Source organism: Gymnodraco acuticeps, unplaced genomic scaffold (genome assembly GCF_902827175.1).
Source record: "Gymnodraco acuticeps unplaced genomic scaffold, fGymAcu1.1, whole genome shotgun sequence".
Classification (NCBI taxonomy): Eukaryota; Metazoa; Chordata; class Actinopteri; order Perciformes; family Bathydraconidae; genus Gymnodraco; species Gymnodraco acuticeps.
The window spans coordinates 800,814-825,495 of NW_022991934.1; the positions used below are offsets into that span (position 1 = coordinate 800,814).

The 24,682-nt window shown below is 44.2% G+C and overlaps 1 protein-coding gene across 1 annotated transcript in view; it reads left to right on the forward strand.

Annotated features, from left to right (window-relative positions):
* cacna1ba (calcium channel, voltage-dependent, N type, alpha 1B subunit, a) overlaps positions 1-24,682 on the forward strand; it is a 331,900-nt gene that overhangs the window by 294,784 nt on the left and 12,434 nt on the right. The window contains 5 exon segments of the mRNA XM_034200269.1: positions 5,434-5,588; positions 10,595-10,730; positions 17,251-17,370; positions 22,096-22,134; positions 24,162-24,387. Of these exon segments, the coding sequence (XP_034056160.1) occupies positions 5,434-5,588; positions 10,595-10,730; positions 17,251-17,370; positions 22,096-22,134; positions 24,162-24,387 (676 nt within the window).

Sequence of the window (24,682 nt, forward strand, 5' to 3'; positions counted from 1 at the left end):
AAATATAATTAAAATGGGCCCACTTTGAAATAAATAAAACATATAGCTGCACCCTAAAAAGAGTTAAATGTAGGGTAGGTAAGAATGGAGAAACCAGCTCGAGTGCGCTAGAATTTGAAAATACACAACCGGAAAAAATCTGCCTCTTCCTTCAGACTTCCTTACAGAGCCCCTCCTCCAACACACACGGACGCGCACATGACCAATGAGGGCACGAGATAAGTTTGTGCACAGATGGAAGGCTGACAGGCAGGTAGGCCATCCAGTTATTTTAGCCCGGCCGCGTCTATCGTTTTTCCAACCCAGTTTAGATTTAACCACGCCCACTTCTGCATTACGCAAGGATCGACGTAGCTCTACGCGATAGCGTCATAGACTTCATCTTCGGCAGATATAGCGGTCGCGGTAAAGCAGAATATTGAATAGTTGTTTTTTGTCTTTCCAAAGGATTTGTTGACTGAAAGTAAACGATCCTGTAATCAAAGCCATATCGAAGAGTCCTGAGATTGTATTACTGGTGTTTTATCATCTATAAATAGCCTGTGTGTATCCTCAAATGTCATTTTCAGGACAAACAAAAGACGTTTTAAATATATTTTCAGCTGGTGTAAGTGCAGAACATTGAATATAACCTTGACTATTACTGTGTACTTCATTTATCTGACAGCATTATTTAATGATACTATTATATATATATATATATACACACATTTATAAACATATATATATAAACACACACTTATATGTACTCACACATGTATTTATTCATTTATACACACATATGTATTCATTCATTTATACACACACTCACATATATACACTTTATATTAATTCATTTGTACACACACACATACATATATATATATATATAAACAAAACAACACAATATAATAAAAAACAGTTGCAATAATAACATAATATGGTATGATCAATTCTACCCTTTTGTTTTTGCTCCCATATTTCAATTACAATATATTTTTCAAAATCAATATTGGTGGGGGCTCTTTTGCAAAGATAATCAATAACACCACCTGACAGTTGTTGCAGATTATACAGCATACTTGTTACTTACACACATGTGCGATGGTCCCAAAAAGGCCTAAATCTGCACTGTAAAAATATATACATTTATTAGGCACTCTGAATAAGGGTTGACTGTGTAATAATCATGCCTTTTAATTGGTGTATATCTCACCAGGTGAAGGCTGGGACAGTGGGAGGGGTGAGGTAGGAACAGGGGACTGCTGAATGCTGAAGTCCCAGGATACAATCCCAAGTTGACTGCATGATCCACTTACCTGTTTGCATCAACTGCAGGAGGTCAAGCAGGGGTCATCTGATGTCCTTTAGGTTGGATCAACACCAGCCTCTGGAAATATTTCATGACTGCAGAGGGCAGTGGACCTTTAGTCATTTAATACTGTGATGTAGGGTAATGGATTTGTATTAACAGGGAGGTTATATTTCAGCATTTGAGATACACCTTGAGGCCTGATTTGGTAAAAAGCCCACTTACCACGACAAGGTACAGGCCATAAATGGGACAAAGACATAAGGTGAAAAACAAATGAGAAAGAAAGGCATACACATATACAAACAGATACATAAAGGGTGTAGAGGGGCACCGAATACCATATTCGGTGCCCCTCTAAACCCTACACCCTCTCCTGCCTCCAAACAGAGGGATGGGGGTGAAGAGGAGTCAGAGCGTGTAGAGGGGCACTGAGAAAAAAAGAGCCTATAGTTATTCAGGTACTATTCTGATGCTAATACTTTAGTACTTATACTTGAGTATTTCTACACTCTGGTACTTTACCTTTCCTCAAGTACAAGATCTTATCACTTCTTACACCTCTGGAAAGCACTTTTATGTAAAGGAATACATTTTTATAAATGTCCCAACATTTAATTTGTACATGGCAAAACATTAATATGTTATTAATGTCAAATGTTATATGTTGTATTATATAACAAAATGTAAGTACGTTCGACCAACAACATACAAACTTGAAGAAAACAGAATCATATACAGTAAGTACATCAGGTTTCATAGAGCAAAAACATTTCAAGTGCTACTTTAGATAAGCCAGTCCTTTATTAGTATATAAGTGCTTTGTTATTAATTCTATCGCTCGAAGTGGAGTCGAAAGAGATGAGTTTTCAGTCTGCGCCGGAAGGTGTGTAAGCTTTCTGCTGTCCTGATGTCAATGGGGAGCTCATTCCACCATTTTGGAGCCAGGATAGCAAACCCACGTGTTTTTGCTGATGGAAACTTGGGTCCCCCTCGCAGTGAGGGTGCATCGAGCTGTTTGGCTGATGCAGAGCGTAGTGCACGTGCTGGGGTGTACGGTTTAACCATGTCCTGGATGTAGGAAGGGCCAGATCCATTCACAGCATGGTACGCAAGTACCATTGTCTTGAAGTGGATTCTAGCAGTTACCGGAAGCCAGTGAAGGGAGCGGAGGAGTGGCGTGGTGTGGGAGAATTTAGGAAGGTTAAAGATCAGACGAGCCGCTGCATTCTGGATGAGCTGCAGAGGTTGGATGGCACATGCAGGTAGACCAGCCAGGAGGGAGTTGCAGTAGTGTAGGCGTGAGATGACGAGAGTCTGGACCAGAACCTGCGTTGCTTTCTGGGTCAGCTGGGGACGTATCCTCCTGATGTTGTAAAGCGTGTATCTGCAGCAGCGGGTTGTAGCTGCTATGTTTGCAGTGAAGGACAGGTTGTTATCTAGGATCACACCCAGATTCCTTGCAGTCTGAGTCGGGGAAACAATACAGGTGCCGATGTTGATTGTCAGGTCAAGAGTGGGACACTCTTTTCCCGGAAGGAAAAGCAGTTCAGTCTTGTCAAGGTTGAGCTTGAGGTGGTGAGCAGACATCCACTGAGAGATGTCAGCTAGACAACCAGAGATGCCTGCGACGAACTGGGTCTCTTAGCGGGGAAAGGACAGAATTAATTGGGTGTCGTCAGCGTAGCAGTGGTATGAAAAACCATGCGGGCTAATGACTGATCCGAGCGAGTTTGTGTACAAGGAGAAGAGGAGGGGACCAAGAACAGAACCCTGAGGGACCCCTGTAGTTAATTGACAAGGGTCGGACTCCGACCCTCTCCAAGTAACCCTGTAGGTACGGTCTTTGAGGTATGAGGTGAGGAGGGAAAGTGCAGAGCCTGAAACTCCAAGTTCTTGGAGAGTGCGAAGGAGGATCTGATGATTCACCGTGTCGAATGCAGCAGACAGGTCCAGAAGGATGATGACAGAGGAGAGGGAGGCTGCTTTAGCCGTGTGCAATTCCTCAGTGACAGCAAGGAGGGCAGTTTCTGTGGAGTGACCTGCCTTAATACCAGACTGGTGCGGATCCAGAAGGTTGTTCTGATGGAGATAACAGGAGAGTTGTTTAAAGACAGCGCGTTCAAGTGTTTTAGACAGGAACGGGAGGAGAGAGACAGGCCTGTAGTTTATAACATCAGACGGGTTGAGAGTGGGTTTCTTTAGGAGAGGGTTTACTCTTGCCTCCTTGAGACTGTTTGGAAAGTGACCAGAAGTTAGAGAAGTGTTGATGAAATGGGTGAGAAACGGTAGAATATCAGGAGTGATAGTCTGAAGGAGGTTTTAAGGGATAGGGTCCAGAGGACAGGTGGTAGGACAGGCAGAAGTAATGAGCGTAAGAACCTCACTTGGAGAGAGAGGGGAAAAGGAGGTTAGTGTGTGGGTGAAAGGAGGGTCTGGTGACCCAGCGGTGAGTAAAGGTGAGTCAGAAAAAGAAGAGCGAATATCATTAACCTTGTTTTCCAAGTGGTTAACAAAGTAGCTTGACAGAAGTGAGGAGGGGGGAGGGGCTTTGGGGGGGGTCCAGGAGGGAGGAGAAGATGGAAAATAGAAAGTGCTTTTTGCCTGAGAGATCGAAGCAGAGAAAGAGGAGAGGAGAGCCTGATAGGTTAGGAGGTCGTCATGGTGTTTGGATTTCCACCGTTTCCGCTCTGCTGCCCGAAGGACGGTTCTATTAGCACGCAGTGCGTCATTTAGCCAGGGAGCAGGAGGGGACTGACGAGCCTGCCGAGATGTGAGAGGACAGAGAGAGTCCAGAGAGGATGAGAGAGTAGAGAGGAGAGTTTCTGCAGCAGAGTTTGGAGGTAGGAGTTGGAACGAGTCAGAGGAAGGGAGGGCTGAGAGCACCGATGAGGCGTCCCCCGTAGAGGGGGAGAGAGAACGAAGGTTACGGCGGACAGGTGCAGGATGAGAAGAGATTAGTTTGTTATGTTTGGAAAGGGGTAGAGCGAATGAAATGAAGAAGTGATCGGATGTGTGGAGCGGGTTTACAGAGAGGTTATATTATGCAGCGTTTAAAAGGACGGTATTTCGCTTGTCAGATTCAGATTTTCGCGGGTGTGCCGCGTCTATGACGCTATCGCGTAGAGCTATGTCGATCCTTGCGTAATGCGGAAGTGGGCGTGGTTGAATCTAAACTGGGTTGGAAAAACGATAGGCGCAGCCGGGCCGGCTAAAATGATTGGTTGTGCTTTTTACAGCGCTACGGCTTCCAGAGATACATTTTGTTATGTATTTATTGTCAAAGCATTTAATATATTCATTGCTATCGGGATGTTAAGAGCATTCCATGGGATATAACAAAAAGTGTTTTCTGAAATATATTACATACCCCATTGAATTATGACTGAAGATAGTCAGCTGTCTTCCTCTCCCGTGTTGTTCCTCGATACGTAAAGGCTGCAGCACCTTTGACAACTTCTCTCTACATATCAAACATACCGGTAAGCCAGCATTGTTTGCTGTGAAAACATATAACTCTGTCCACGCAGAATTAAAGCCTGTGTTCCTCCGGTACTTTTCTTTGATTTATCCATAGTTCGCTCATCGAGCCGGGGGTCAGGTTATTCGCCTGCAAGAAAAGCAGGATGTGACGCATATTTTAGTTGACCTGATTAAAACCGTTTTGTTTTTTATTTATGTGTCACAGTATCACCTCAAAATACAAGATACGAAACATTTTCAACCATGCAACAAAATATAAATAGTCCTACAAATACTTTTATTTGATTTCCTTCTTATTTTTGTCTAAGCTCAAGGGAGCCAGAGCAGAGGGCTTAAAGGGTCAAGGGCCGCGGGTTGCCGACACCTGCCCTAGGGGAACTATCACCCCATTTGAGAAACAAGGCATGCTTAGCAGCTACAGCCGAAGGTGATCCTGCATCAGCCGCTGGTCGCTGCTCATTTGCAAGTTGCACATCTACTCTACAGGTGCATGTCTGTTTGGGAACACACAGATACTCATGGATGAACCACATACAAAGCAAGACTTATTAATATGTTGACCAAGGTCAAACACCCCTATGTCGGAGCTGGGTGCAACAATATTCTGCCTGCTGCCTCTGAATGTCTTCAGCATGTTGCCATATGTTTCTTCTCCACAGTGCAAGGTCGGGGCTCTGTTTAAGCCATTGCTGCCTCTGACTCACATGCAGGAGAAAGATCTGCCTATGATGCCTCCCAGCATGCTTCAGCCCAAATCCAAGTCCCAGCTACAGACCAGACCTAGCTCCAACTCCCTGAACAACGGAGGCACGCTGTAAGTTTCACACTTCAGGAAATGAAGCTTTAGCTCACACACAAGACTACATTCAGAGTAAGAGCCAAGAGTGACTTTACAACATCAACACTTTCGACACAAGGTAACACCAGGGTTAAGTGTACTGCCTTAAGGCTAAACAGCATGACCCTAAAAGTATAATACTGCCAGATTTTTTAAGAAAATGACATTGTGTAAATGTATGCTGAGGATGATCCTTTTGGTGGAGAACTTTTGATAGTGAAACTTTTTCCAGATAAAAGTGACCATCAACAATTTTGTGGCCTCAGTAAATTCATCAGAATACATAATCTGCATCTGTTAACATGTCTCCACCTTTTCCTACCTGTATGAGGGAGAGAAGGACATCCTGCAAACAGCTGACTAGCAGTTTGCAGGGTATCCTTCTCTCCCTGTCTGCAGTAATACTGGGCCTGACTCTAAGACTATGTCTGGGTTCACTAAACCAAGACAACATGCCATGTTAGACCAATCAGTATTCTTGAATTTACCACCTCAGTACGGCAATTCTAAGTTGGATTTACAACTTAGAATTTAAAACCTACAGTAACGGCCCGTCCACACAGCGGCGTGCGTTGAAGCTTCCAACGCTTCTGCCCATTCACTTTGAATGGGGTGACGTCACTTTTAGCCGAACTGCATTTTGGGAAGCGACGTGGAGCGTTGCTGGCGTAGCTGGCGTCAAAAGTTGAGCAATGTTCAACTTTTGACGCCTCGACGGAGGCGTCAGCCAATGAAATCCCGTTTATTCAAATCTGCCAGTACAATCGCTAGCCAATCAAACCGCGTGTATGCTGGGAAAGACTGTGCAGGTCATTTCCTCATATTCAAACAAATTGAGGGAAAATTCATTGTAGCGATAGTGAATCACCCGGTGCTGTATGATCAGTCTCTGTTGATCTACCGGGATACAAACCGGAGGAGCGAGGCATGGAGGGAGGAGGCAGAGACAGTGGATGCAACTGGTAGGTTTTCGCCTGTTTGGGGATTTTATATCCAGTTTACTTCGTTTTAACATTGCTATTGCTTTGTATGTCGGGGGCGGGAGATTCATGTGATTGGTTGTTGGTCGTGTTGCTCGCAAAAAATCCCCAAGCTTCAGATACGCCCACCTCCAAGCGTCAACGCACGCTGCTGTGTGGACGCTCCGTAAGATCACATTTACCTTTACAAGAATATTAATGAAGACAGGCTTCACTAAAGCCGCAATTACCATAACCAAGTATATCTGCAATATTTACAGTTTCAGCTGCGAGGTGAGGTGTGAAAAAAGATAGATACACTGAACAAAAATATAAATGCAACACTTTTGTTTTTGCTCCCATTTTTCATGAGATGAACTCAAAGATCTAAAAAAATTGTTATATACACAAAATAACCATTTCTCTCAAATATTGTTCACAAATCTGAAAAAATCTGTGATAGTGAGCACTTCTCCTTTGCCGAGATAATCCATCCCACCTCACAGGTGTGGCATATCAAGATGCTGATTAGACAGCATGATTATTGCACAGGTGTGCCTTAGGCTGGTCACAATAAAAGGCCACTCTGAAACGTGCATTTTTGCTTTATTGGGGGGGTCTGGAAACCAGGCAGTATCTGGTGTGAGGGGTAGGGTTAGGGGTAGGGTTAGGGTAATGTTGTGAATCGAGTGGCCCATGGTGGTGGTGGGGTTATGGTATGGGCAGGCGTATGTAATGGACGACGAACACAGGCCACGTTTTTTTTTTTTGCAGGGAGAAATGCGAAGATCACGTGACATAGACGCCAGCCATTGGAATGAATGGTGAAAAAAAACGTAGGGATCCTACAATTTCAGAGGCGTTTTTGTAGAAATACTACATCCTACGTTGTGGATCAACGTAGTTATTACACGTTTTTTTGTGAGACTGGGTTGAAATACCAGGTTAACCTCTGAATTGTAGTGGAGTAGAATAAAGTAGTATGCTGCTGTAACAAAAACATTTCCCAACTTGGGATCAATAAAGTATATCTTATGATGATCGATGGCTACTGCCATATTTGCAAAATTTGCCTCTGAACCTTGACAAGTGCATGTTTCAGGCTTATGAGGGCAGTTTTGGCGCAGTGGTTAGAGCGTTGATCATCAGATCAAGGGGCGTTGGTGAACTCCAGTTCGAAACCCGCCTCGGCCGCCACTGCGTCAGGCCGTTGTTATCTTGGGCAAGACACTCTACCCACATTTGCTCCTGTGGGTAATGGCCACAGTATTGACATTTACATGTGTAATATGTAATTGTAAAGCGCTTTGAGCACCTGTAAAAGCGCTCTAATTAAAAAAATGTAATCCATTATTATTATTATTAATTATTATATATTATGCTGCTCCCGCTGTGCATAATCTGTGTAATATGTAGCCAATAAATTCCACATTGTTGGTAAAATAATATTTTGGCCTGCCCCGAATGTCTTTTCTGTAGCCCCGGACAATACCTCAATAATATAATACATTAACCGTGCTTTACGTGAACCTCTTCATGACAGTAGAGAGGACGGCAGGATTGTAATTTCCCATGTTCAGTGAATGCAACAGAGACAATACACCAGACCAATCAGAGAGTTGCATGGAAATAAAAGTGTGCTTGTGTCATTCAAGCTCGGCTGTGTGTGTGTGTGTGTGTGTGTGTGTGTGTGTGTGTGTGTGTGTGTGTGTGTGTGTGTGTGTGTGTGTGTGTGTGTGTGTGTGTGTGTGTGTGTGTGTGTGTGTGTGTGTGTGTGTGTGTGTGTGTGTGTGTGTGTGTGTGTGTGTGTGTGTGTGTGTGTGTGTGTGTGTGTGTGTGTGTGTGTGTGTGTGTGTGTGTGAGATACAAAAAATCGTTATTAAAAAAACAAGAGAATAAAGGAAAAACAGTTATGAAATACTATATGGCAGTAAAACAAGAATACAGTTTGAAAGGGGAATGATTTGCAAAATATCCATAAAGAAAAAGAACATCTGATTACAGTTGTGTTTCATATGGATGTTGAGAGATGTAGGCTATCCATAGATCTCTTAATGTTGCTCTCAAAGTGCACCAGATTGTTGCTTTTAACTTCAATATTTAAAAAAAATCTTCCCGGGGGACCCCCCTAGAGGAGGTGAGGTCCGCTCCCCACTCGTAAAAAATAGCACTTTACCCCTGCCTATATGCCGTGAGCTGATTATTGAGCCTTCATTGTAACAGTCGCGGGTGTACTGTGTGTTTGCGTGTGGGGAGTGTTGCAGTAGAACATTCCACTGTAGCACCCCTGGTGCTCACGCTTTTGTGCGTGCTCTATAGTGCCCGTAATAGTGTTCACTGGAGTCCAGCACCTCAGCACCCCCACTCAAAATACCTTCCCGCCCCTCTGCATGTGGGTATATGAATTCACCCATTTATTAATTATATGTTTTATATTTGATAACACCACTGTGTTTCGTATCCCCTAAATCTCCAGGGTGTACACAGTTTAATACTGGCAACTTCTAATTGTGGGAAATACGAAAACGTTTTATAAAGAGACGTGCCATAGAACATGTCGCGAAATACACAATAGCCAGCATGTGTAGTTCTGGGGGGGGGGCTGGACCCGTCCAATTCCAGTTTTGGAAAGTCTGCCGTGGTTCCATTCCATTTCATAGAGCTGTTCGACGCTCAGCGTAACCTTGTCGCAATGCCACTCCAACATCCAATCACAGGGCTTGATGACTAATCACGGGGTTTGTAAAGCAAGGCGGATGTTGTAGTCCCAAACGATAGCTGGGGAGTCTGGGTAGTGTAAACTCCGAAAAAACTATTTGTTTCTCTGAATCGAAGGTTAAAAACACAAAAACATTGGACACAATTTAAACCAATCAATATTGTGTAATTAACAAGGATAAACTGATGTTTATTAGTGGATGAGTAATGCAGATATCACTGTGTAATCATTTGACAGTGAGGGGAATACTTCCGGTTTTATTATGAAAACTTAGAGACCGGAAAAACAGTTTTCACCCACGCTAACTTTACATGGAAGCTCAAATCATCTTCGGAATATCTATCAAACTATAGATCCTACACATCGACTGGACATGGATTCTCAGAGTACAATATACACTTCTCGCCAGAAATCGAATCAAAAAGCATTTTAATGGCCAAACTATTCCACAATTTAGGATTTTCCAGAGAGGGTTATTTGTGAATAAATGTCCCTCTGGAGCGTTTGCAATGAACGGGCCGGGAGTATGTTGTTTCTTACACGACCACTAGAGCACCTCTAGTGGTCGTGTAAGAAACAACATACACTTTAAAACGTGTCTCTGGGTCGTAATAAGGGCATGAACAATCGGCCTATATGGTCGTTTGTTGTAGGAGGACAGGCTGACATAAAAACATTGTGTACAGTGAGAGAGCAAACATTATACTTGGAGCTAGGAATCTGCAATAATCAAGCAAAGATCGGAGGCTTCTACAGTGCTAGACCACCACATTTGCTACGTTTTGCTTAAACGTAGCAAATGTTATCTGAACTTGTAGCTGCACTGATCTAGAATCTGGAAGGAGAACTTGTCAAATCAGGTTTACATGAGGGCTGATTCCAAGTTTGTTTGCTATACACTAATACGTTAGCATATTGTAACATGGTTATCGACTTTGATTTGCTTTAGATATTTTATTTTCAGGTATTTTATTAAATCTCATACTGTAATTTGAGTTAGCTGTTTTTATTTGTATTTTGTTGTGCTCAATTGTTTTCTTGTGATAATGTGAACATCTATATATCTTAATATTTGTAAACATTTATTCTATATTTACTTTAAATGTCCTTGTTCCAAATTCTGCTTGGGAATTTAAAACAACAAAATCCCCTCACTGCAACAAAAAGTCTAAAAACTCAGTGTACTGCTCATTATCACACCACTGCCACCCAAAGCAATGACTGCACACACACTGTGTACACACACTTTGTATACAGTGTTTCTACAGTACTTTATTATTATGCTGAACTGTGACATCATACAGGCCAGGACATGAGCACAGCATAAAGGCATCATCCTCCTGGGTGATGAAAAAGCCAAAGGAAGCGTCCGGAGCTAAGACTAAGAGGACCATGTCTCGCGGCCCCTCAGAGGACACACCGGCCCCTCCCCTCATTCAGGTACTGCAGACTCATATTAAAATGCTGCGTGTGGGAACCTGTATTTTAAATGTATATAAATAACTGTGGCTAGGTGAGTGTCATGGTACGTGCAATCATGACAAAGGAAATCATTCTGTTTCAAAAATATAATTACATTTATCTATGTGTAAACATCTTTAAAGTACACAGTTAGAAACAACTTTTTACTGATGTGTAAGTCATGTAAAGGACTGTATTTCAAACATGACAAATAGCACTGACAACATGTTTTGTGCATTCTGTGCATCTCCAATGGTGACCAATTCCCTCATTGTCCTCAACTGCAAAGCAAACTAGATCTGAATCTGCATTTTTTTCTGATATCACTGTCTTACAAGTATGTGTTATCATATTTGTTATTACATATTAACAGGGGCGGTAAGAGATTACATGTTACCAGATTACAAAACATCAGGATACAAAATGTTATTGCAGTGGACATCTGATTAATTAAACACAAACACAGTCTATGCTTCTGATTAATGTATTAAGCTTAAACAGCATTTGTAAACTATTACTGTTACTCCAGTTTTTGATATGAAATATCTTTGTTTCTTCTTTTCTAAGGTTGTTACATACATTTAAAGGAATGCTCCACTCATTAGATAATGAATCAAAACTTCAGTATTTAGTGAAACATTATGTTTAAACCATACCCTGAAGAAATCAGCGATATTCCCCGGTAAATAAGGATTTTATAGCTATTTTTTATCAAAACCTGTATATTCCGTCAGGCCGCTGCCATTTTTGCCATTTTCAGTAGTCACGTGATGGTCGTGACGTCATCCATGCGTTCACTTTGTAAACACACGAAAACATGGCGGAGTATTTGAGTTCGGACTCGTCAGCCGAGGAAGAAGTTTTGAGCAATATGAAGAGATTGGATGGGGGAATTCAGCCATACAGGTTCGAGCCAAGTAGTCAGAACCGTCAGGAATCCAGGGACAGTGACGATGAGGATGAACAGCACGGTGATCTTGCTGGAGACGATCCCTTTACTCGTGCAATTGATTTCGGGAGGCGAGTAGGAAGACCTGTACATGAATGGTGTACTTGCGATCGGTGTGTAGCCATGGACAATCCTCTTATATATGTTGTCATGAGCTTGAAGAGCTTGAAAATAAACTGTTCACAGACGACTTGGATTGCATATGTTTACACAGGGAATTCGACATTGTGGTGTTAGAAAAAGCTGTGATTCCCTCTCTAGTTTAGCATACTCAGCCTCGTTGTCCCTGGCCCTAGAACCACGATTTTATGGGGCCGGAAAAACTGGGGGAAAATACCCACTAGCCGGTACTACGCTATATGGTCCACTGAGATCCATCATCTAGTTTCAGGTGGCCTGTGGAACTGCCAGTCAGCTGTTCCTAAGGCTGACTTCATCTCTGGCTACACCTCCCTGCAGTCTCTGGATTTCCTTGCTCTCACTGAGACCTGGATTACTCCATCCAACACATCCACCCCAGCAGCTCTCTCCACTGCATATTCCTTCTCCCATACACCCAGACCCACTGGCAGAGGAGGTGGCACTGGTCTCCTGCTCTCTCCCAAATGGAGCTTTTCCCTCTTCAAGCTACCTAACTTTACTCCTTCCACCTTTGAGTTCCATGCCGTCACAGTAACCCATCCTATACAGTTAACCATTGTTGTTCTCTACCGTCCACCAGGCGCCTTGGGGGACTTCTTGGAGGAATTAGATCATCTCCTCTCACACATCCCTGAAACTGGCCCTCCCGCTGTACTTCTCGGAGACTTCAACCTCCAGATGGGGAAGATAGACGAACTAACATCTCTGTTAACCGCCTTTGCTTTCTCACTCTCTCCGTCCCCACCGACTCATAAAGCTGGCAATGTCCTTGATCTCATATTCTCAAGGAACTGCGCTACTTCTAACCTCTCTGTAAACCCGCTCCACACATCCGATCACTTCTTCATTTCATTCTCTCTATCCCTTTCCAAACATAACAAACTAATCTCTTCCCATCCTACACTTGTCCGCCGTAACCTTCGCTCCCTCTCTCCCTCTACCTTTGCCTCGTCGGTGCTCTCAGCCCTCCCTTCCTCTGATTCGTTCCAACTACTGCCTCCAAACTCTGCTGCAGAAACTCTCCTCTCTACTCTCATCCACTCTGGACTCGCTCTGTCCTCTGACATCTCGGCAGGCTCGTCAGTCCCCTCCGGCTCCCTGGCTAAATGATGCACTGCGTGCTAATAGAACCGTCCTTAGGGCAGCAGAGCGGAAATGGTGGAAATCCAAACACCGTGACGACCTCCTAACCTATCAAGCTCTCCTCTCCTCTTTCTCTGCTTCGATCTCTCAGGCAAAAAGCACTTTCTTTCAAGATAAGATCCAATCTTCCTATTCCAATCCTAAAAAACTATTTTCCATCTTCTCCACCCTCTTGGACCCTCCAAAAGCTCCTCCCCCCTCCTCACTTCTGTCAAGCGACTTTGTTACCCACTTTGAAAAAAAGGTTAATGATATTCGCTCTTCTTTTTCTGACTCACCTTTACTCACCGCTGGGTCACCAGACCTTCCTTCCACCAACACACTAACCTCCTTTTCCCCTCTCTCTCCAAGTGAGGTTCTTACCCTCATTACCTCTGCCCGCCCTACCACCTGTCCTCTGGACCCTATCCCTTCAAACCTCCTTCAGACTATCGCTCCTGATATTCTACCGTTTCTCACCCATTTCATCAACACTTCTCTAACTTCTGGTCACTTTCCAAACAGTCTCAAGGAGGCAAGAGTAAACCCTCTCCTAAAGAAACCCACTCTCAACCCGTCTGATGTTATAAACTACAGGCCTGTCTCTCTCCTCCCGTTCCTGTCTAAATCACTTGAACGCGCTGTCTTTAAACAACTCTCCTGTTATCTCAATCAGAACAACCTTCTGGATCCGCACCAGTCTGGTTTCAAGGCAGGTCACTCCACAGAAACTGCTCTCATTGCGGTCACGGAGGAACTGCACACTGCCAAAACTGCATCCCTCTCCTCTGTCATCATCCTGTTGGACCTGTCTGCTGCATTCGACACGGTGAATCATCAGATCCTCCTTCACACTCTCCAAAAACTTGGAGTTTCTGGCTCTGCACTTTCCCTCCTCACCTCATACCTGAAAGACCGTACCTACAGGGTGACTTGGAGAGGGTCTGAGTCCGACCCTTGTCAATTAACTACGGGGGTCCCTCAGGGCTCTGTTCTTGGTCCCCTCCTCTTCTCCTTGTACACAAACTCGCTCGGATCAGTCATTAGCCCGCATGGTTTTTCTTACCACTGCTACGCTGACGACACCCAATTAATTCTGTCCTTTCCCCGCTCAGAGACCCAGGTCGTCGCACGCATCTCTGCTTGTCTAGCTGACATCTCTCAGTGGATGTCTGCTCACCACCTCAAGCTCAACCTTGACAAGACTGAGCTGCTCTTCCTCCCGGGAAAAGATTGTCCAACTCTTGACCTGACAATCAACATCGGCACCTCAGTTGTTTCCCCGACTCAGACTGCAAGGAATCTGGGTGTGACCCTAGATAACAACCTGTCCTTCACTGCAAACATCGCTGTTACAACCCGCTGCTGCAGATACACGCTTTACAACATCAGGAAGATACATCCCCAGCTGACTCAGAAAGCGACTCAGGTTCTGGTCCAGGCTCTCGTCATCTCACGCCTAGACTACTGCAACTCCTTCCTGGCTGGTCTACCTGCATGTGCCATCCGACCTCTGCAGCTCATCCAGAATGCAGCGGCTCGTCTGGTTTTCAACCTTCCTAAATTCTCCCACACCACTCCGCTCCTCCGCTCCCTTCACTGGCTTCCGGTAACTGCTAGAATCCACTTCAAGACACTGGTACTTGCTTACCGTGCTGCGAATGGATCTGGCCCTTTCTACATCCAGGACATGGTTAAACCGTACACCCCAGCGCGTGCACTACGCTCTGCATCAGCCAAACGACTCGTTGCGCCCTCGCTGCGAGGGGGACCCAAGTTCCCATCGGCGAAAACACGTGGGTTTGCTATCCTGGCTCCAAGATGGTGGAATGAGCTCCCCATTGACATCAGGACGGCAGATAGCTTGCACATCTTCCCGCGCAAACTGAAAACTCATCTCTTTCGACTCCACTTCGAGCGTTAGAACGATTAACGAAGCACTTTTATACCAATAAAGGACTGGATTACCTAAAGCCAGTTGAGTAGCACTTGAAATGTTTGGCTCTATGAAACCTGATATACTTATATGATTCTGTTTTCTTCAAGGTTGTGTCTTCCTGGTCGAATGTACTTATTGTAAGTCGCTTTGGACAAAAGCGTCAGCTAAATGCAATGTAATGTAATGTAATGTAATATGGAAAGGCCACCAAAAACTGGCCTGGCCTGGATGATAAAGGACGTTTAAACGGGGCTACCCGCTGCAATGGAAATGCGCTATAACATACCTTATTCTTACTCCGAGCACTACTTCTGGTCCTCCGTCGCTTCACACTTGCAGAGGGCGATTTCTCAACTGGCCGAACTGGTGTCCTCAATCAATCAATCAATAGGATACGGCTGTAATAGGCCTAAGGCCTTTTAGTCGCTCATAAATAAATGAGTAGATCACTGATTCTTTATTTACTATGGATGCTGGCAACAGTCACATAGTCCAAAGTGAAGGTGATGTTTGACCAGTAGTGGTCGAGGCGGGATTTGAGACAGTTAACCGTCTTGGATGTGACAACGCTTTCTGGCAGATCATTCCACAAGTCAACCACACGCAGGCTGAAAAAGTTGCGGCGGATAGCCAGTCTTGAGTACTGTTTCTTCAACTTGAGGCAGTGTCCACGAGTCCTGGTGGTATAATCCCGTTGTAGTGGGCATGATGTTTTGTAGATGTTGTGGAGATATTTGAAAACTTCGATCATATCTCCCCTCGCCCTTCTATAATACATACTCGGGATTTTAAGACGTTGCAGTCGTTCTTGATATGGTAGGTCCTTTAGTTCTGGAACCAGCTTCGTTGCCCTTCTCTGTATTTTCTCGATGAGTTCAGCATCCTTTTTGTACATGGGGGACCAAGCGACATTCCCATACTCGAGGAGTGGCCGTACAAGAGAGATGTATAAACTACGTACTACGTCAGAGTCCAAATAAGTGTATGATCTGCGGATCATTGCTAGGATACCATTGGCTTTGTTACTTGCCCGACGGATATGGTCACTAAATGTCAGGGTATTATCAACATTCACACCAAGGTCCTGGTCGGTGATGACACCAGAAAGACCGATGGTACTGCATCTCCATTAAGTAATGGTTGTTCAATAAATCCCATGTTATGTTTTATCATACTCTCAGAGTAGTCGTCCGGAAACTTGAAATGTTCGCTGCATACATGCGCCTGTGGATCTTTCGGTTCGGGCCGGCCACATTTCGCTAGCCACTGCCTCCGAACGTACTTCCTACGCTTACCTTTTGGCAACAGATGGAACCGAGCATTCCGTGGATTGTTCCTATCAGAATTGTGGCAATGTTTTGCGATACAATGAGGCATATTTGAAGAGAGTAACTACAGTAAATAACATGAACATCAACGTGTCCTCGAAACCAAACGCATGGTTTACGTCACGTCCGGTAAAATGGCGCCGCCCACAGTGTTGATGTTATTTCGGTAATTAATCAGTTTAAAATCACTGATAAAGTCATCGGATTTAAAAAAATTTAAAAAAAAGACTGGCAGAGACTGGTCTGTTTTATCGGATGATAATTATTTAAAAATGAGTGTCATGAGCATACCATTCCTTTAAGAAAAAACATCTCATTGTTATTTATTTTCTCTTGTTTTTATTTGCATTGCATTAGATATTAAGGTAACTCAAAAGTAACAAAGTAATTTGATTACATTACTTTGATATTGTGATACTCAGATTAGGTTACTGTTTACACTTTTTGACATTTTTAAAGTAACCCTCCCACCCTGCATATCACATGTGTTCGTTGTTAGAACACTTAAAGGCCTGGCTTGCTTTTTGAACCATCTGCAGTTTTCATTCACCCTTTCAGTGTTAAATCGAAGAAGTAAAGGCAGCAGATTGGTGTGAATAATGTGTGTATGAAGTGTGGCATTCATTGCTGCTGCGCTCTCAGCCACCTGTCTGTTTGACTGTGGTAACCGTGCCACCGTGAGGACTGTAACTGAACCATGATTCTGTGAAACCCCTGGTATAAAATGTCTCTTTTGTGAGATTGGTACAAAGAGCATTGTGAAACGTGCATTATACAGAATGTACCAAATGAGCCATTACCCATGCAGGCTTTATTTGCTGGCAGTGACTGTTATTCAAGAAAAAAAAGGAATACAGACTTTAATTAGAAAATGTAAGGTATGAATTGAGTTGGCAGGGTGACCATCATGTATTTGTCAGCAGAATCATACTGTTCTTAAAGTGGAATAAAAAGGAAATCTAGCCACCACACACCGAATGATGCTAATAGAGTTGTTTTTGTGTGTGTGTGCACGCCCAGGAGTCTGTGGAGATGAGGAAGATGGAGACCAGTGCCAGCAGTACCCTCCCAGTGCCTGGCTCCGGTCTGGAGACCCAGGCCCGAGCTGCCTCCATGCCTCGACTCAACGCTGAGCTGCAGGTAACTCCTCTCCTACAGCTGCGGCCATTTTAAGGGCCGATATATTGTAATTTTATTATGATTTTATTATTATTATGGCTCATTATCCGAACATATCGTTATTTTTTTCCAACCGGGGGTACGGGTACCCCTAAGGGTACTAAAGGTTATTGCAGGGGGTCCGTAGAAAGATTAAGGATTGCAATATATTTCCACGCAAAAAACATTTTAAAATTCATTTACATAAGCCTTGGGTCCGCAGTCTAGTTTGGCGTCTGCAAGTAAGAGTTCCTCCTGGGATGGTGTTGATTGTAACACCACTGTAGTTCATGCTGCGGAGAAGCGCATTAAAATGTGCTAATATTATCTGTAAATTAGGGGTAAGAGTGGATGTTTGGTTAGGCAAGGATAGGCGGAACCAGGCTTAGGATAGCCCAATGAAAAAAAGAAGCGGCCAAGACCCAACACATGCAGTTCAGTGAGAAATACATTTCTCATGGATTTACAGTTTTTTATATTGTAGTCCTGGCATGGATTTCTATGAAGCCAGCCTACATGCAATGCTAGAGCACCAAACACGCTTGAAGTGTCTATATTATATTAGTTTTAGTCTAATTTTTTATGTGACATTGATGACACTTATTGTTTTTGTAGAAAAGGCAGCGTGTCTCTTTATTAGCAGACTGTGATGGTTCACTCAGACACAGTGAATCCTCCCAGATGTGAAATGCTGCTCTATAGTGCAACAGGTCATGCAGCTAAATGAAATGGAGGACTTCAGCAGGAGGGGGTACAGTTTTACTCATAAGGAGCCTAACATATATATTTCACACATACATTTAGGAAACTCAATAAAACATTGAAGCATTGAACCAGTTATTAGTTTGTCCATTCATCGATATTTACATTCTGTTTTAGGGTTGATTGACTAAAGCTTGAAATATATTTCCTTGGTTTTTTAAATGTTTTATCAATTTTCAGTCTTGTTTTGTGTGTATTTTTGTTCATAATTTTTGTTAACAATTATCACTGCACCACACTCACAACTCTGATTTCAACTTGCAAACACAAACATACTAACGCTTGGGTGACATCATAACAACTGTCACAGAACTATTTAAAAAACAAAACACATATGATCTGGGACTTACTATTTATCAGGTTATGGCTGACAAATCTACATCATTATTTTACTAGATCCTTTGAAACAAAATAAGCTCCTCATTTCCTGGGTGATATTGATTGATTCATGCATTCAAGGTGCTTTCCTTTCACAGCCCAATTGGAAGAGCCCTCTCTCTCTCTGCAGAAGAAAAGTAATCTGATTAGATCCTGGCAGGCCGCCAGCTATTTTTCCAGTATCTTCTTTCTCCTGCTGCCAACCAAAATGTAATAGGGCTCCAAATGGCTTTGGGCTCAAGATTCACTGGGAGAGGAACAGGGTAATTTGGTTACCGTAGAGGAAAGGCAGTCTGGAGAGAGGATTAATAAAGGATGTAAGGAGGCAGGGCGGAAGGTGGCCTTGTTGACTGGCTGTCTTATGTGTCTCACCTTTTAGAATAGCAGGCAGGAAATCCTCACGCTAATTCAATTATTGCCAGAAACTTCCTATTGCAGGAGTTTGATGGGAACTGTACCGTGTAGTCCCAATTTCTTCTTTGTGTGGGGCTAATATGCTTAAACCTCAGAGAGACCCTCAGTTTTCCTCCTGCTTTGTTTAAAGTGATGGTGCACAAACATTAGAGTCCACAATCAGTTCTTTCAGCCGCTGATGAGGAACATTCACCTACCTGTTTAAAACAGTATATGCAGAGCCCCATTTTAATTATCAGGGGCTGCTCCCCCTAACGGACTGCGATCCTAACCCTGGCAGAAAAGAACAGCAGGATTTAAGGCTGATGGCCAAATTTGGGGCTTAGAGTGGGTGAGAGGCAATGGTGTGGAGCGAAGCTCAAGTTGCTCTTATTCTTACAAAGCCAGGTTGAATTGCACACACAATAACCTCCAAATATTCATTGTACTTGCTATGAACTGTTGTTGTTCACGTAAATTCTGCTCCAGCTTTTGACCAAAGCCTCTGATGAATGCAGCTTCCTCTCTTGGTGCTGGCTGAGTTAATAGTTGGTACCGGAGCTGAAGGAAAGGCTATGAACAGGCCCAGGATCTGCGGAAAAGGGGGTTATGAAGGCTGGATCCTTTGGTGCAAGTAACAAAGAGCCATCTGAGCGTCCTTCTCAATTACATTACATGTGAGACGCTTTTATCCAAAACGACTTACATACTCAGTACTGTGGACAATCCCCACAGGAACAATTTGGGAGGAAGTGTCGTTGCGTGGAAGTCGGAAACAGTACCGAAGGAGTGGCAGACCGGGGTGGTGGTCCCCCTTTTTAAAAAGGGGGATCAGAGGGTGTGTGCCAATTACAGAGGCATCACACTACTCAGCCTCCCCGGGAAAGTTTACTCTAAGGTACTCGAAAGGAGGGTCAGGCCGATTGTCGAACCTCAGATTGAGGAGGAACAATGCGGATTCCGTCCTGGTCGTGGAACGACGGATCAGCTTTTTACTCTCGCAAGGATCCTGGAGGGGGCCTGGGAATACGCTTATCCGGTCTACATGTGTTTTGTAGACTTGGAGAAGGCGTATGACCGAGTTCCCAGGGAGTTACTGTGGGAGGTGCTGCGGGAGTATGGGGTGAGGGGGTCTCTACTCAGGGCCATCCAATCTCTGTACTCCCAAAGCGAGAGCTGTGTCCGGGTCCTCGGCAGTAAGTCGGACCCATTTCCGGTGAGGGTTGGCCTCCGCCAGGGCTGCGCTTTATCACCAATCCTGTTTGTAATATACATGGATCGGATTTCGAGGCGTAGTCATGGGGGAGGGGGTCTGCAGTTCGGTGGACTAAGGATTGCACCACTGCTTTTTGCAGATGATGTGGTTCTAATGGCTTCATCGGTCTGCGACCTTCAGCACTCACTGGATCGGTTCGCAACCGAGTGTGAAGCGGCTGGGATGAGGATCAGCACCTCCAAATCTGAGGCCATGGTTCTCAGCAGGAAACCGATGGACTGTCCACTTCAAGTAGGGAATGAGTCCTTACCCCAAGTGAAGGAGTTCAAGTATCTCGGGGTCTTGTTCTCGAGTGAGGGAACAATGGAGCGTGAGATGGGCCGGAGAATCGGAGCAGCGGGAGCGGTACTGCAGTCGCTTTACCGCACCGTTGTGACGAAAAGGGAGCTGAGCCAGAAGGCAAAGCTCTCTGTCTACCGGGCCATTTTCGTTCCTACCCTCACCTATGGTCATGAAGGATGGGTCATGACCGAAAGAACGAGATCGCGGATACAAGCGGCCGAGATGGGTTTTCTCCGCAGGGTGGCTGGTGTCTCCCTTAGGGATAAGGTGAGAAGTTTGGTCATCAGGGAGGGACTCGGAGTTGAGCCGCTCCTCCTTCGCGTCGAAAGGAGCCAGTTGAGGTGGTTCGGGCACCTAGTTAGGATGCCACCTGGGCGCCTCCCTAGGGAGGTGTTCCAGGCACGTCCAGCTGGGAAGAGACCAAGGGGTAGACCTAGGACCAGGTGGAGGGATTATATCTCTTCGCTGGCCTGGGAGCGCCTTGGGATCCCCCAGTCAGAGCTGGTTGATGTCGCCAGGGAAAAGAAAGTTTGGGGCTCTCTGCTGGAACTGCTACCCCCGCGACCCGACCACGGATAAGCGGAAGAAGATGGATGGATAGATGGTGTCTTGCCCAGGGACACAACAACACGCTGACTGCAGTGGGGTTTGAACCTGTGACCCCCTGATCCCAACACCAAGGCTCTATCCACTGCGCCACACGCCTCAATGACTCTTCATTGCATAAAGGTGTTCCTCTCCATCTCCAGAGAAGAAATTTAACACAATGGTGCTTTTGAGTATGCCCCAACCCGTACTTTAACCCTGGGCAACTCCAGAATGTACAGCCCCGCTCTAAGTGTTTGCTTTCAGACCCAAATCGATGCGGTGGGCCCGACCATATGTATTTAGTACTGCTCAACCTGCCTCACTAACTCTGCTCAGCATGGCACTGCCTGACCCCAGGCGCTCACTGGCTGCTGGTTTGTCTGTTTGGGGAAAAGTACTGTTCTCCTTTTTGGCCCACTCACATGCCCTGGGGGACCCTAACAGAGCTCCCTGGATCGCGAAGATCCAGGGGGGGAATGTTAATAATATAATGCTCTTGCACTCATTCATCTGCATGAATATTCTGCTTACTTACATGTTTACTTATCAATAATCAAACAGTCTAAAGACAACGGGGTGTTCAAAACAAATTCACAGTTAATTTACTATTTGCTACATACAAGTACATTTTGCTGCTATAAATGCTGGACCTTCATTTGAAGAATGATTTAGAAGAAAGAAGATTTTACTGAACTGTGAAATAAAAATATGTTTAGATAATGAACTAATACTGAATGCCACTTTGTGTGGGCAATATTAAATCTCTGACAACAATGCTTGTATCATCAAAAACATAATAGTAGATAATGATTCTTAAATACCTCCTCTGTACCAACTCAAAATCGCCCCCCCCCCAAAAAAACTATAATTTGCTTTATAACTCAATACAAAGTGGCTTTCTGTAAAGGATTTGAACATTTCTGACACAGCTAAATGTAGCTGTTGTTGATTCTGGCTAATGTTCCTCCACTTGTTCCTGACTTTATCTCTCTGTCTATGTCTGGACTTTATCTCTCTTCTCCTGACAGCGGAGCCACTCACGCCACTCTCCAGGGATCCAACTGGCTGTATGTACACACCATCACACACATGCCACACACTTTGAATTTGTAGCGATTTATCTGGTGGCACTCTTAAATCCACAACAGCAGGACGGTTTCAATGTGAGATGCTAACGTCAGCTCATGCGTTAATGTCCCCCCATGACTGGGGGCCAGCTAATTGAGAATCTTGAGCTGGAGTTGTCTATGCCGCCAACTTAAAATCCCCTCCGATTGAAAACTTCAGGTGCTTAAATAATTTTACTGTGGTTCACACAGAAATAAATAAGTGTTACATTGTTTAGATGTAATAGAACATCCCAAAACATTTTGAAATACAACAACCTTTATTGAGTTTGGATGTTACAGCATCACAAACAATTGAAGATAAAGTATAGAGTATAGAGTTATATAATGCTAAGATAGGAACAAAATACAAAAAACTAACTAACATACCGTCAGGGTTTGTCAGGGAGTTGGACCCAAGAGCAGTACAAAATAAAATGGTGGAAAGATTTAACAAAAATAAATATTTTATTAGGGTCTGAGACCTGAGGTCGGCGAAGACTCTATTGCAACCGCTCGTGCAGCGAGCAATAACGCATCCCTCGCCAATAAACACGATGTTGCCGTTACTCCTATGAAAATGGTCCAAACGGCACCAGACTTCAGACTATCATTAATGGTCAGGCCCTCAACAGCTCTACGCCAATTATGGGGTGTCATCATATGCCGTTTCCATGGCGACAGATCCCTCGCCAAAAAACAGATGATGGCTACTGGTCCGGCCCTCAATAGCTCTATGTCAATTATGGGGTGTCATCATGTGCCGTTGCCATGGCGACAGATCCCTCGTCAAAAAACACGAAGTTGCCGTTACTCCTATGAAAATGGTCCAAACGGCACCAGACTTCACATGATGGCTACTGGTCCGTCCCTCAACAGCTCTATGTAAATTAGGGGATGTCATCATATGTCGTTGCCATGGCGACAGATCCCTCGTCATGAAACACGGTGTTGTCTTAACTCAATGGAAAATGGTCTAAACGGCACCAGACTTCAGATGACAGTTAATGGTCCGGCCCTCAACACAACTCAATATGACAATAGTGATTTTTCCTCAAAAGCTGTTGCCTTGGCAACGCATCCTTCGCCGTTAAGCACGATATTGCTATAACTCCTGTGTTTTTTTCACATGTGTTCTTGTGCTAACGGGCAAGCCCTCGAGACATATATGTGTCAGTTTTGAGATTTCGTCAAATGTCGTTGCTATGGTAACAAAATGGTCGCCGTGAAACACGGTTTTCTCATAACTCCAGTTAACATGCTCCAAACGGCCCAAAACTTCACAGGTTTGATAACGATGTTATCAACACATCTAGGCGTATTATGGGGTGTCATCAAATTATGTTGCCATGGCGACAGATCACTCGCCATCAAACACAATGTTTATGATACTGCTGTAACTCCCATGTACGTTGTCCGATCGACCTGAAACTGCCCACGTTTGCCAACGGCCGATTCATCGAGATATCTGCCTGACGTCGACGTGCGGACAACAGCCTGCGGAGCGTCGAAGACCCGCTTAACGCTGCTTGCAGCTTTAATTTAGATTGATTTAGTGAAACAAGATGATCCATCTTTTACAAATACCACAGCAGCTTAAAAACCTTGTGACCTGTCAAAAAAAACATGATTCTTCTGAGATCAAAGTCAAAATCAGATGTTTTCAAGAGTCTTTGACTTCACAAGATACTTCAGATGCATTGTCTGATAACAAGACCCTATATCTCCCTGCACTGTAACTTCTTAAGTTATTATGTCTTATATCATGACATCATTAGAAGTACAAAAGATAAGCAATGTACAGCTATGGATGTTTAAACACCTAAACAAATCTATATCAGGCAGAGTAGAGATCACAATATTGTCACCACTTCATCTTGCTGTCAGACTTTCCACACTGAAGAAACAACAGTTAATTTTACCAGACCAGTCTCAGTATTGACAATGTTGATTTAGTGATATTTTATAAATGTCTGTCCGTCCCTCAGTCTGTCCCTGATGCCAGCCCTATGAAGCGCTCCGCCTCCACTGTGGCCCCACAGCGGCCCCAGGAGGTCAACCTGAGGGACTACACCCTGGAAAAACCCAGCCAGGACCGGGTCCACCACCACCACCACTGCCACCACCGCAGAGACAGGGACAGAGACAAAGACAGAGAGAGGAGACAGAGGTCTCTGGATGTCCCTCTGGGGGGACAGCCCCCCGGCTCTGCTGGTAAACACACACAGTAGAGAGTTCAGCACACAGATACAACCTTACATTCACAATGTTTCCATATTTCCAGGCATTTGGACCGAGCCAGACTAGAGGCTCCAGGCTTTTTGCTCAGCTTAAGTGTTTTAGTTTAATATATGAGTTAAAGCAAACACCATTTTTGTTTTCATAAATCAGATGTCCACCTACTCCATTAAAAACAGATATTTAAAAAAATAAAAATGAAAGTATTCTAATAGAAACCAATAAGAAAATGCAGACAGTAGGTCCACAGTATATTGATCTTTATTAATAC